The sequence below is a fragment of the Marmota marmota genome, unplaced genomic scaffold (genome assembly GCF_001458135.2).
Source record: "Marmota marmota marmota unplaced genomic scaffold, marMar, whole genome shotgun sequence".
In the NCBI taxonomy this organism is placed as follows: domain Eukaryota; kingdom Metazoa; phylum Chordata; class Mammalia; order Rodentia; family Sciuridae; genus Marmota; species Marmota marmota.
This window is the reverse complement of record NW_026000102.1, coordinates 8354395-8365815: the sequence shown is the minus strand read 5'-3', so window position 1 is coordinate 8365815 and position 11421 is coordinate 8354395. Positions and strand designations below refer to the sequence as shown.

At 60.2% G+C, this 11421-nt stretch overlaps 3 protein-coding genes across 3 annotated transcripts in view; 1 reads left to right on the top strand and 2 right to left on the bottom strand.

Annotated features, from left to right (window-relative positions):
* The window catches only part of B3galt6 (beta-1,3-galactosyltransferase 6), a 3061-nt gene extending 1817 nt beyond the window's left edge, over positions 1-1244 (top strand). Inside the window, exon 3 of the mRNA XM_015501344.2 lies at positions 7-1244. Within this exon, the coding sequence (XP_015356830.1) occupies positions 7-737 (731 nt within the window). The 3' untranslated portion in view covers positions 738-1244. The remainder of the gene's footprint in view (positions 1-6) is intronic.
* Positions 1-11421, bottom strand: part of Sdf4 (stromal cell derived factor 4) — a 32255-nt gene that overhangs the window by 9452 nt on the left and 11382 nt on the right. The window lies entirely within an intron of this gene.
* C1qtnf12 (C1q and TNF related 12) lies at positions 7320-11415 on the bottom strand. The gene is made up of 8 exons (XM_015501540.2): positions 11046-11415; positions 9415-9537; positions 9187-9298; positions 8950-9101; positions 8326-8434; positions 8027-8117; positions 7856-7934; positions 7320-7531 (listed from the first exon to the last, which is right to left on the bottom strand). Exons 1-8 carry the CDS (start codon positions 11214-11216, stop codon positions 7433-7435), a joined length of 936 nt encoding a protein of 311 aa, XP_015357026.1. The 5' UTR covers positions 11217-11415; the 3' UTR covers positions 7320-7432.

The following is an 11421-nucleotide window of genomic DNA, read 5'->3' as shown; positions in this document are numbered from 1 at the left end:
CGGCAGCGCTGCGTGCGTGGGCGTCGCTGCGGCGTGGCGACGGCGGTCTGGGCGCGGAGCAGCGGCGCGCCTTGGAGCGAGAGCAGGAGCGGCACGGAGACTTGCTGCTGCTGCCCGCACTCCGCGACGCCTACGAGAACCTCACCGCCAAGGTGCTGGCCATGCTGGCCTGGCTAGACGAACACGTGGCCTTCGAGTTCGTGCTCAAGGCAGACGACGACTCGTTTGCTCGGCTGGACGCGCTGCTGGCCGAGCTCCGCGCGCGCGAGCCCGCGCGCCGCCGCCGCCTCTACTGGGGTTTCTTCTCGGGTCGCGGGCGCGTCAAGCCCGGAGGTCGCTGGCGCGAGGCTGCGTGGCAACTCTGTGACTACTATCTCCCCTACGCGCTGGGCGGGGGCTACGTGCTCTCGGCGGACCTGGTCCATTACCTGCGCCTCAGCCGCGAGTATCTGCGCGCGTGGCATAGTGAGGACGTGTCTCTGGGCGCCTGGCTGGCACCGGTGGATGTGCAGCGGGAGCACGACCCGCGCTTCGACACCGAGTACAAGTCGCGCGGCTGCAGCAACCAATATCTGGTGACACACAAGCAGAGCCCGGAGGACATGCTAGAGAAGCAGCAGATGCTGCTACGTGAAGGCCGGCTGTGCAAGCGCGAGGTGCAGCTGCGCCTCTCCTATGTCTATGACTGGTCGGCGCCACCTTCGCAGTGCTGTCAGCGGAAGGAGGGCATCCCCTGAGTCCCAGGGACACAAACTCATCTGCCAGGCCCTCTAGAAGTACCTGGCTTATGCGGTGACAGCGGATGCCAGGCGGCAGCAAACAACACCTAGCCCCCTTCACCCCAACCGCACGCCCAAGTTGTGCGCTTTTGTGGCCACGTTTGTGGTCCTAACCAAGAACATCTTGTGGGTTTGGAGACTCCTGGAGGTGCTGCATAATGCAGCTCCTCCTACCCCTGGTCTTGGCCTACATTTGCCCAGCCTAGCTGCTGCTTCCCATTGGGTGAGGGCAGGAGGAACCTCCCTGGCCCCTGGGGCCAGCAGCTCCCCTCACCTGCGGCCTAACTATGTCACCATCCAAAGTTGTCACTGCATTATTTGGATAGGTCACACTCTCTTGTGTCTTGTCAGTTGTGTCTGTCACATGTCAGATTTGAATTGGTTTAACATTAATTAGCTTTAATGGCATTTTGATCTGTTTCTTGAGTGAGTTCATGGTAAATATAATTCAGTGGTTGCCTGTGACCTGTACGTAAGTATTGTACATTTGTGTCAATGAGAGTTCCACACAGACAGTGTGCAGGTCTCTTTTTACTATTATTTAAGAAAAAGATTTTTATTTCAGAACTTGGAGTTTGTGGGTTAATCTTTCAATTAACTTGAGTGGATGACCAGGCCCCTGTATGTTAAACAGAAGAATTTTAAGCTGTCCATTTTTTTTTTTTTTTTGTCACACAGGTCAGTTGTGTGTCTGTTTCTGAACAGACTTTCCTTTTAAGGTTTCCACACAGGCCTTTAGATTCCTGGTTGCTCAGACTTGGCACCATTCTGAGGAATCCAAGCCCTTGGAGTGTTGACCAGGACTTACACACGGGCATACTGACCACAGGAACCACCATATTTTTAACATCCCTCATCCGTCCCTGTTTTTGTGCCCATTGAGTATGAAAAGCTGGGGCTGGGATATGGCTCAGTGTTGAAGCACTTGACTAATGTGTGCAAGGCCCTGGGCTCCACACACAAGAAATGAAAACTGGTTGTTTCATGAGGTGACAGATGGTGGGAGCCACTCCAACCTGTGCGGACGGAGCCCCGGCTTCTTGTCAGGGTTGGGTTCTGTAACTGGGTGGCTGATGTCTTTCGGAGTTCTCGGGCTGTGAATTTCAGGCACAGGATGGGGTTATTTTGTTGGAAGGCGGTGAAGAGGGTCTGTGGCCAGCCATCTGAAGACTTATCTCCCGCCCGAGAGCATGGGGCCAGACTGTCCCAGGCTGCAGGGTTGAGAGGAGGTGGAGCCAGCCGTGTCCAGCAGGCCCCTGAAGCCAGGATGAACACCCTGCCTGTACATCATGCCTAGATGGGACTGGAAGAATCAGGGCAGCAGAAGGGCCCTGCCCACTGAGGGGGTGCAGGGTCCCCAAGGGTGTTGGTAACGTAGGACCCAGATAACTACTTGCCGTTTCCACCTGGGGTCTCTCGTCTGGACCCTAGAATCAGCTGAGCAGCTGGCCTATCTCCACTGTTCAGGGGAAGAAAAGCAGCCTGGAGAGACTGCAGACTCCAAGGACCACATGGCCTGGGGCAGAGCAGGACTTGGGCCAGGGCTGCACTGTCCTCCACAGTACTCCAGAGAGCACCACAGGCATCACATGCCCAAGACGTCCACACATACACTTGCCAATTGCTCAGGGAAGATTCCTGAGGCCAGGCCCTGGGCCTGTGCATTCCTGTGGGCAGGGCTGCGAGCTTTAGGATTCAGACGAACCACATGGAGTTGCCAGTGTGCAGCTGGTTTTGACCTGCAAGGGGGAGAGTCTTGAATCCAACTTGGAACACCAAAGTTTGTCAAAGCAGAACACAGCCGACTTTGGTTGATGTCCCACATTCACATTGTATCAGTGCAGTATCAGGACTTGGGACCTAAGACTGAAGCCTGGCACAGATGGAGTGGCCATAGCCACGTGCTGTCCTGGTCCTGGAGATGGGGACATAGTGTCAGGGCCTTAGGAGGCATGGGGCTTGAGATACTTAGGCTTGCAAGGCAGGGTGTGTGGTTGAGCAGAGGGCACTGGGACACCTCAGGGTCTCCTTGTGGGGGCTCAGAGGACAGCACTCCTTTTCTGACCCCCATGTTGGCATGGAGGCACCTGCCCGCAGAGTGGGTCCTCCCAAGGCACCCATCCACCCAGACCTTTTCAGAATAGCCCAAATGAGGCAAAACTGTGAGGGGGAAAAAAAAAAAAAAAAATTCTAGCATCCTCAAGCAAACAGTGCTTTTGAGGGACCATAGCCCAACCTCCCAGGGATCTCTGTTCCTGGGACCCCGAAGCCCCAGCAGCCCTGCTCCCCTCCCCCCAACCATCAACTGGCCTCTGTGGGCACCTGTTCCCTCTCCTTTGGAACTGCCAGCCCCCCTCAGCTCTGTTTCCACAAGTGTGTCCTCCTCTCTCGGCTCCCCACACCAGTCACACCACCAACGCTGAAACAATCCTAGGGTGCCCCACTGCTTCCTGGGGCCTGGCGTTACCCCACATGCCCGGAATTCCTTCAGCATGGCATGACTCTCTGGATCCCCTCATCCCTTCCTCCCTGGGAATACCCACAGTGGGTGGGCTTACAAGGAGGGTGGCTGAGGCCCAGGACACTATGGGGAGAAGTCAGGGAAGGCAGGTGCAGAAGAATCCAGAAGGCCGGGTTCCCTGAACTCTCTGCTTCCTGCCAGACTCAGGCCTCTACACTGGCCTGGCCAGCAGCATCTCCATGGGCTGAAGCTGGCACCTGGCTCCAGTGGGGCCACAAAGGAGGTCCATAGCCAGAGTTTGCCAGCAACACTGGGAGCCCTGTCCCATCTTAGCTGCCCCTGGAGCTGAATGCAGCATGAAGCCGGGGAACAGCCAAGAGCTGTGGAGTGTGCCTGTAGGAGCCTGGACAGTGGTCATCTCCATTCTCCAGAGTGAACACTACAAGCAGAGCCCACCCTCTGAGTCAAGGTCTGTGTGGGGCAGGAGCCCAAGCAGAGCCCATGTCCAGCTCCACCTCCCACTAATCTGGAGCCTGACCCAGCCTCTGACCAGAGAGGGAGGTGACCCAAGCCCTAGCCCTCCCTACAGTGGCGTCTGAAGGTCTCAGCTGGCCCAGCCTCCCCCGAGGGGCCCCACACTCCCAGCCACCCACCTCTGATCCCCAGGGGAAGTGACATGATGGATGGCCACGCCAGCTCAAGTCCCTGTGGGCGGTGACAGAGGGTCAAGGACTCACCCTCCAACCGTGTCCCAGAGAAAGATCCACACACAGCTGTCTGGAAGTATTTCCAAGAGTCAGGCCTCAGTACATCCTGCCGCTGAGGGAGCCCTTGGGGTTGATGTGGGTCTGCAGGCCTGGAGGCCTTCAGGGAAGGGTTTGGGGCTAGAGGTGGACACAGGCTTAGGGGACTGAGTGGAGCTCATGGAGACACTTCACTGTGGAAAGGAGTTGCTGGGCCTCCAACCCCTGACTTCTCGTTTGCTCTGCCCTGGCTGCCACCTTGCACACCCATGTCCCAGCAGGGCAGTCTCAGGGCTGTGGGTACAGGTGAAGGCAGGAGCCCCACCGGGCCAGGCGGCCCATGTGTATGACATGCCCGCTGTTGCAAAACTGATGTTATCACACCGGAAGAACCCCGTGAGTCACTGCCCCACAGGAGGGGCAGTGCCCTAAATCCTCCCAAACAAAGGCCCTTTGTCCCCAGACTCCACACCAGGCCCACCCAAACAACCACCAGGCGCACAGGCGGGCAGGAATGCCCATAGTGACACTGTGCTGGCAGGCCAGGGGCATGTTGCCCACACCAACAATGCTCTCCAGCCCAAGTGCCAGGCTGCAGAAGACCTCAGGCTGCTGAAGTCCCAGGCGATGGAATCCTGCCTGCAACAGCAGCCTAACCTGGAAGCCCAGTCAGTGAACAGGATGGAGTCCATGGATGACCCGAGGTTCCTGCTGCCACCCAAGGGGCTTCTCCCCAAGGCAGGGCACCAGGAGCCCCTTGTTGGGGGTAAGAAGCCCCTCGCCTGTGACCCTTTCACTAAGCTTCCCCAGCCAGGGAGCACCAAATGCCCTGGGCAGCCATGACGGTGAGCCAGATTGAGGCTCTAGATAGCAACCTCTCTACCTTGGGCCACCATCTCTATCCATAAGTCCGTAAGACTGGGGCTCCTTGGTGCCAAGGACCACTTCTGAGCTCAGTGACTCATCTGAAACCTGCCCCATGATTATAGCACAGGGGCCTGGTAATTCTGGCCCTGAAGCAAGCCCTGGCTTCAGAGCAGAGACCCCCGGAAACATAGAGACCCCCCACACACTCCCTCCACAGAAACTCAAGACATTCAGGGGCACCTGTGTGGGGACACTGGGACACACCCTCAGGTTCCTGATGTCATCCGTGTGAACACTCAGCCATCAACACGAGCACCCAGGACACTGACTGGAGAGGCACAGGCCATTCTTGGTCCAGGTCTGGGGTCCCTGGCTGACACACCGAGATGGCTGCAGGTGGAGCCGGGCACCAGGAGGGGCCCACCTCAGCCTGGCCACCTGCCCGAGTGTGGCTCTGCAGTGCTGGCCTCGCTCTTGGTGTCTCATCTCTCATTTCCTTGTCTCTCTGTGGGACCCCAGGTCCCATTCTCCAGGGCTCCATCTTGAACATCACAATCCTTGCAGTCAAGAGGACCACAGCCCAGAGAAGGGTGGTGGGAGACCCCACCAGGTGCAGCCAGGCCAAGGCAAGCCCACTGTCCTGGGAGGCTGCCTCTGGCCCTAGCTCACTCTGCCCGGGGTGGGGCTGCTGCTCCTCGCAGGGCAGAGAAGGGAGGTGTGGACTAGCGATTCAGGGCTGGGCCGGCAGGAGCCCCTGGAAATCAGATGTGAGTGGGGTATCTGTGTCCCAGGGCTCCTGCGTCTCAGGGCACTGCAGACATGACATGAGGACACACATATGCCCAGGCCGTCCGTCCTCTCAAGTCCTGCTCTGCCTCCGCCAGGACTTGGGTCCTCAGTGCCTCCACCGATGTGCTCATAGTCCTTTCAATGTGGCCTTTCTCTCTATGGCCAGTGGGACTGGGGCTGCAGGGAAACCCCAGAGCTCCACCTTGGCCCAGTGGGGTGGGCTGCACCAGCAAGGGTAGTGACAGAACTGCAGGGGGCTCCCAAGTCTGGACTTCTTCACCTAGCCTGGGCCCCTGTGACTCATCAGGACCTCAGGAGTTGGGAATTTAGGGTAGGGATAGTCACCTGCCCGAAGCCTGGGCCCCCCAGGTAGCCCTCCCTTCTCAGCCTCCTTGATGGGGGACCCAGGGGTGCTCCACACTGGCCCTTGCAGGTTGTAAGGGATATCCTGCCAAACCTGGCGGCAACAGCCGCAGTGAAGCAGAGACCCCTGTAAACAGGCCCAGCCCCTGACGCCACTCTGGGGGGATCAGGGAGAGAGGTGGGGACGGGTCAGTTGGCAAGCCTGCTTGGTTCTGCTTCCATGCCTGGCTGGATCAGCCTTCCCACTGCAGATCAGGCTTCAGGGAAGGGCCCTCCTCTGTCCTCCCAGATGAGTCAAGTCCCCAGAGGAGGGGCAATAGCCTTGGGCACAGCCTCTTCCTGCCTACTGTTGCACCCCACACCCTGCCCAGAGCCTGCAGACACATCCCTCTGCCTGCTGGCTACCTCCCACCCTGACTCTGAGAGATGATTCCAGGGGGAGGAGGCCCTCCCTGCCCACCTCCTTGGGGCATCTGTGGAGGAGTCAGAGGCTCGGGGCCCACTGCCACCTGCTGAGGGCCTGGGTGCCAACCAGAAAGCATATCTGGGTAGTTTGACTCCACCCCAGGCATCCTGAGGTCTGGGTTTGCCAGAGCCAAAATGGTGTAGCCATAGGTGACCTCAAACCCAAACCGACAACAGAAAGTCAGGGCCTTGGCCAGCAGCTCCTGCCTCAAGGGCCGCGGTGGAAGGCTGCTCTGCCAAGCCCACCCTACCTACTTCCACAGCCCCTGGCCTTTGGGATGTGGAGGCCATCGCTGGGGAAGGTGGCAAGAAGTGGATGCCTGCCGCTTGTCCCTCTCCTGTCTCAGCTGGGCAGCCTTACCCAGCCCATACCTGTGGCTAGGCACACCTGGGCCCACAGGTGCTCGTGGTGTGGTCCCACCCATGGCCTGCACAGATCCGAATGCTCTTCTCTCCCCCACAGGATGCAGCCCCCAGAGCTAGCTGCCTGTCTTTCCACATGGCCTGCTCCCCAAGATGAGGCTTCCAGGGCCCTGAGGCCAAACAGGTTGCCTTCTAAGGCGGCACAGATCCTAGGAGAGGGGGTTCCAGGCCATGGGCTGGGACCTACATGGACGTCTGTCCTGGTCCCTCAGAGTCAACACAGCCCCTAGCACGTGTGGAAACTGCCAGGGGGCCTGGCTGCTCCTGCAACCTCCCCCAGAGGCAGGAGAGCCTGGGGGCTATGTGGTAGGGACCTCATTAAGCCCCCAGGTCTACACCCTATCCTCCAGGGCTGCACGCACACCATCAGGCAGACCATGGCCACCCGCCCACCTCCACCAATGAAATAACCAGACAGTACCCCGGGGCAACAGAGTACTGGGGCTTTTATTGCTGTGACCACAGGAATCCACTGGGGGTCTTCTCGCCTCCTTCCTCAGACGGGAAATCACAGGTCCTGACAGGGTGCTCCCTCTGCACCCTCAGGTACCCAGAAGCAGCCCAGAGAAGCTGGAGCCACTCTGGATGGTGAGGACCACCCCGGAGCCGTTGTCCACAAACACGGAGGCATACTGCCCAGCCTGCAGGCACCACGGTGGGCATCACTGCCTGTGGGTATCCTGGTCCCACAGCCTCCCGGACACAGGAAGAGCACCTGGGGCCAAGGCCCAGCCCAGATGAAGGACCACCTATGCACCTAAGAGCTGTCCCACCAGGCAGTGCCCTCCCGGACGCTAGGTCCAGGGTCCTGAGTGACTCCCGCTGGGCTGTCAGCCCCTGGCCCTGAACCCAGCCACTGTCTCCCTATGGTCTGTGCAGTCAATGGTAGGGGAGGGGCTTCAAGACACACAGCCCAAGGGCAGACCCCCAAGTGGCTATGACCTGAGTCAGCATGCCACCCTCACCTGCAGCTGCAGCAGCCCCTGCAACTGTGCCGTGAAGACCCTGCTGTTGCTCTCCAGGCCTGAGATGGCCTCCAGGGACCTGGGCAGGGCAAGAGTGAAGGCTCAGATACACTCATGATGCTTGCCTGTGGTCCCGGCCCCAAAGGTGGACCCAGGGACTGGCACACTCACGTGTGGCGGTGACACAGGGACTCGATGCAGATGAGGACACGCACAGTGTCCCGGGCCCGCAGCCGGGCCCTGCCCTGCAGCTCACTATGGTCTGCAGAGACAGTGGTAGGAGAGGGGCTTCAAGACACACAGCCCAAGGGCAGACCCCAAGGGGCTGGGGGAGGGTGGATGTGTGGCCCCAGAACACAGGGCCCCAAATGGGGCAGTAGCATCTCCGATGGCCCCACAGTGTCAGGTGTCCACCCCTGAGGCCTAACCCATCCCCACCCTCACCAAACACACGGCCCAGCTTGGCTCACCCACGTGTAGGCTGGCGGAAAACTGGAAGATGGCGGAGACTGGGGCTGTGAATCGGCCTGAGGCCAAGCTCAGGCCAGACCCCCGCAGGAAAGCACCCTGGGCAGTGGGCTGTAAGGGGCAGTGAGTGAGCGGCTGGCTGCAGGGCCTGGACCCTCACCCTGCACACCTCACCAGGGGGAGACGCTATTGGCGACAGCCACTGAACCAAGCGGTTCTCATTCTCATGGGAGAAGAACAGGGCTGACCCCTGTGTCTACCTCCATCTGAGTTTCAGGGCACAGAACCCAGGCCCCAAAGAGTGGATGGGGACCCAAGAGCCCCACACAGAGGGCTTCCCTGCTCCTTGGTTACCCTGGCCCTGCCAGAGTCCTGGTATAAGGAACAGTCTGGGCATACTGGGGGTCCTAACCTTGACCAAGGCCACCCACACCCTCTGCATGGGCTCCCCAGATCGCCAATGCGTACATGTGCTCAGACACTGCCCAGTCTTGTCCGTGGGCCCATCTCACCTGTAGGGGCCCCACGCTGCTTCCTGTCCCCATAGACCCCTCTTAGTGAATGAGAACTTGCAGTGGGTGCCCCAGAGATGTCAGGACCTGCCCTGGGCCCACATCCCCACTCACAGCCTGGAAACCCTGCAGCTCCACCAGTGTCTTCTTGTCTACCAGCACGGGGCCCTTCAGCCGGCAGTGAAAGGCCTCAACCGTCAGCCATGGGCCAGCCCCACGGGACAGTGGCGGGTCTGGCCGTGCTGAGAACCGCCGTTCTGTGGCCTCTGCAGGGAGGAGGCAACCTGGGTGAGGCCCCTGAGGGCCCTGTGGGGGCTTCCTGGGCCTGGAGAGGGTTAGGGTTAGCCTCACCCTTCAGCATGTCCTTGAACTCCTGAAGCAGGGTTGCTGGGGCGACTTCCACACCGGGGGGCCCTGGGGGTCCTGGAGGCCCAGGGGGCCCCGGGGGACCCAAGAGGCCTCGCTGGGGAGGCAGGAGAAAGTGAGGGTCCCAGTAGGAGCCAGTGCCACCCCTGCCCTGGGTTTAAACCCCCTGGAGGATCCTGGGAAGGCTGGCCCCGAGGCAGCCCAGGGGCTCACCAACTTCTTGTCTTGGCCTTGACAGCGACAGCGTTTCTTGGAGGAACCATCTTCTGGCCGTCGGACAAAGTTCAACCACGTCATGTGAGCATCTGAGAACTCAGGCCCTGAGGGCTCCAGCGGCTAAAGAGCCAGGGGGGCAAGGCTAGGAAATGACCACCAGACCCCAGTGGCTCCTGCCTGTCCTACTGCGCCCCACAAAGAGCTGGGAACCACAGGTCACTGGGGAAACTCAGGCACATAGGAAACTGCCTTGACCAGTAGGATGGGTCACCCCAGGGACTAGAACCTGATGTCCTGGTGGTAGGACACAGGCAGGACAGGGACAGGTCCTCTATGGAAGCCAGGGCATGATGCCCAGTCTTGGCCTTTATGGGAGGGCCCAGACACCTTTGGCCCTGTTACCATGTGAAAGGGCACACCTGGGTGCACACAGGGCTGGGGGTCCTCTCACCAGCCTAATGTGTCCCTGACAGTGAGCCTGGTCCTGGATATGGGGTGTGTGTGTGTGTGTGGGGGGGGAGCTGGGGGGGGTGTCAAAGAGAAGGCTGTGGACTAGAGAGAGGATGGCCAGTGAGAATGAGTCCTGTCTCGGGATGATGGGTGAGGCTGGCAAGAGTACATGACATGGACAGAAGCATGGCACTATTGGCCTGGCCAAGGGAAAGCCTGGCCACTCCAGGGGAGCTGCCACCAAACCAGGCAAGTGGGCCAAGGGGTCTTGACCCAGGGCAGGGTCCAGTCCTGATGTGGACCTAGACCCAACCCAACCAAAGCAGGTCCTGTCTGCTAACTGGTGTCCCTTCCCAGTAGATCAGAGGACTCCATCCTGGGGGACTTGGAGAAGCAGGCAGGATGGGATTACCCACCCAGGGAGAGAATGCACCCCTAATCCTGAAACATCCAGTATCTGCTTGTCCCCTCAATGCCTTGTATGGGTCAGTGGTCCCGGAGCCTAAGCACTGAGCCACAAGGGCAGAGGCTGTAGGGAGCAGGCAGTGAACAAGCCCACCTCCACCAGGAAGAGTAAGGACATTTGGGTAGCTGTCCCACAGAAGTCCTTCCTACTGATCAGTTCCCAGACTGCCCCTGCCCTTTCCCTAGAGGAACAGCCCTGAGCAAGCAGATAACTGCCACTAATGGCAGCATCACCTGAGGTTTGTGCACTGAGACCCTGTCAGTGCCAGGGTCTCCTTCTCCAGGGACATCCAAGGACAGGGCACTTTGCAGGTGGATGCTGACCACACAGAATCCCCAGGAAGCACAGGGATCTGGAGTCTCCAACCTTCCTTAGAGGCTGTGGGGTGCCATGCTCTCTTACCCCCCTCCCCCCCACCCGCCGCCTGAATTAGCAATTACAACTAATGGCAGCAGGTTGCCCAAAGTCCATGGCCTGTGGCTGCAAAGAGTTAATTGTATCTCCCCCCAGTCCTCCCTCACCTGGGCTCTTGGTTAGTGCCTCTCTTCCCCAACCCCTCTCCAGGCCTGTGCGGATTGGGGGGGCCCCAGTCGGGGCTGCGGCAGACCCCACCAAGGGACCTCTGTGGCAGAGCCTGGGAGGGCATCCGATGACCTCAGTCCCAAAGCCGCCCCTGTGCACCTGTGCCCACGTGTGCCCGGCCTGTGCATACCTTGGGAGAGCCAGGCAGACCTTCGCTGTCGGAAGCCGTGGCGTTGGGGGCCTCTGTGCGCTGGCCGGGCTGCCGCAGCCTCTTGGGCTCCCGCCATGCCCCGACTCCCCAGAGCAACGCGAGCTGTGGCCAGAGGAGGGCCAGGACTGCGGCCCAGGCCCAGCGCCGCATGGCTGGATGTGGGCGGCAGCTCAGTGCTGCGATCCCCAGCGGCCAGGTGCTCTCACGGGGGCGGCGGTACTCAGAGTCCCCGCGCGGGGGCGAGGCCCAGGGGCGCGCCCGGCCGCCGCCGGTGCATGTCTGCGGGGCGCCAGCAGCTGGGCGGCAGCAGCAGCAGCTGTCCCCTTGACGGCCGGCGCCGAACTCGCCTCGCCTC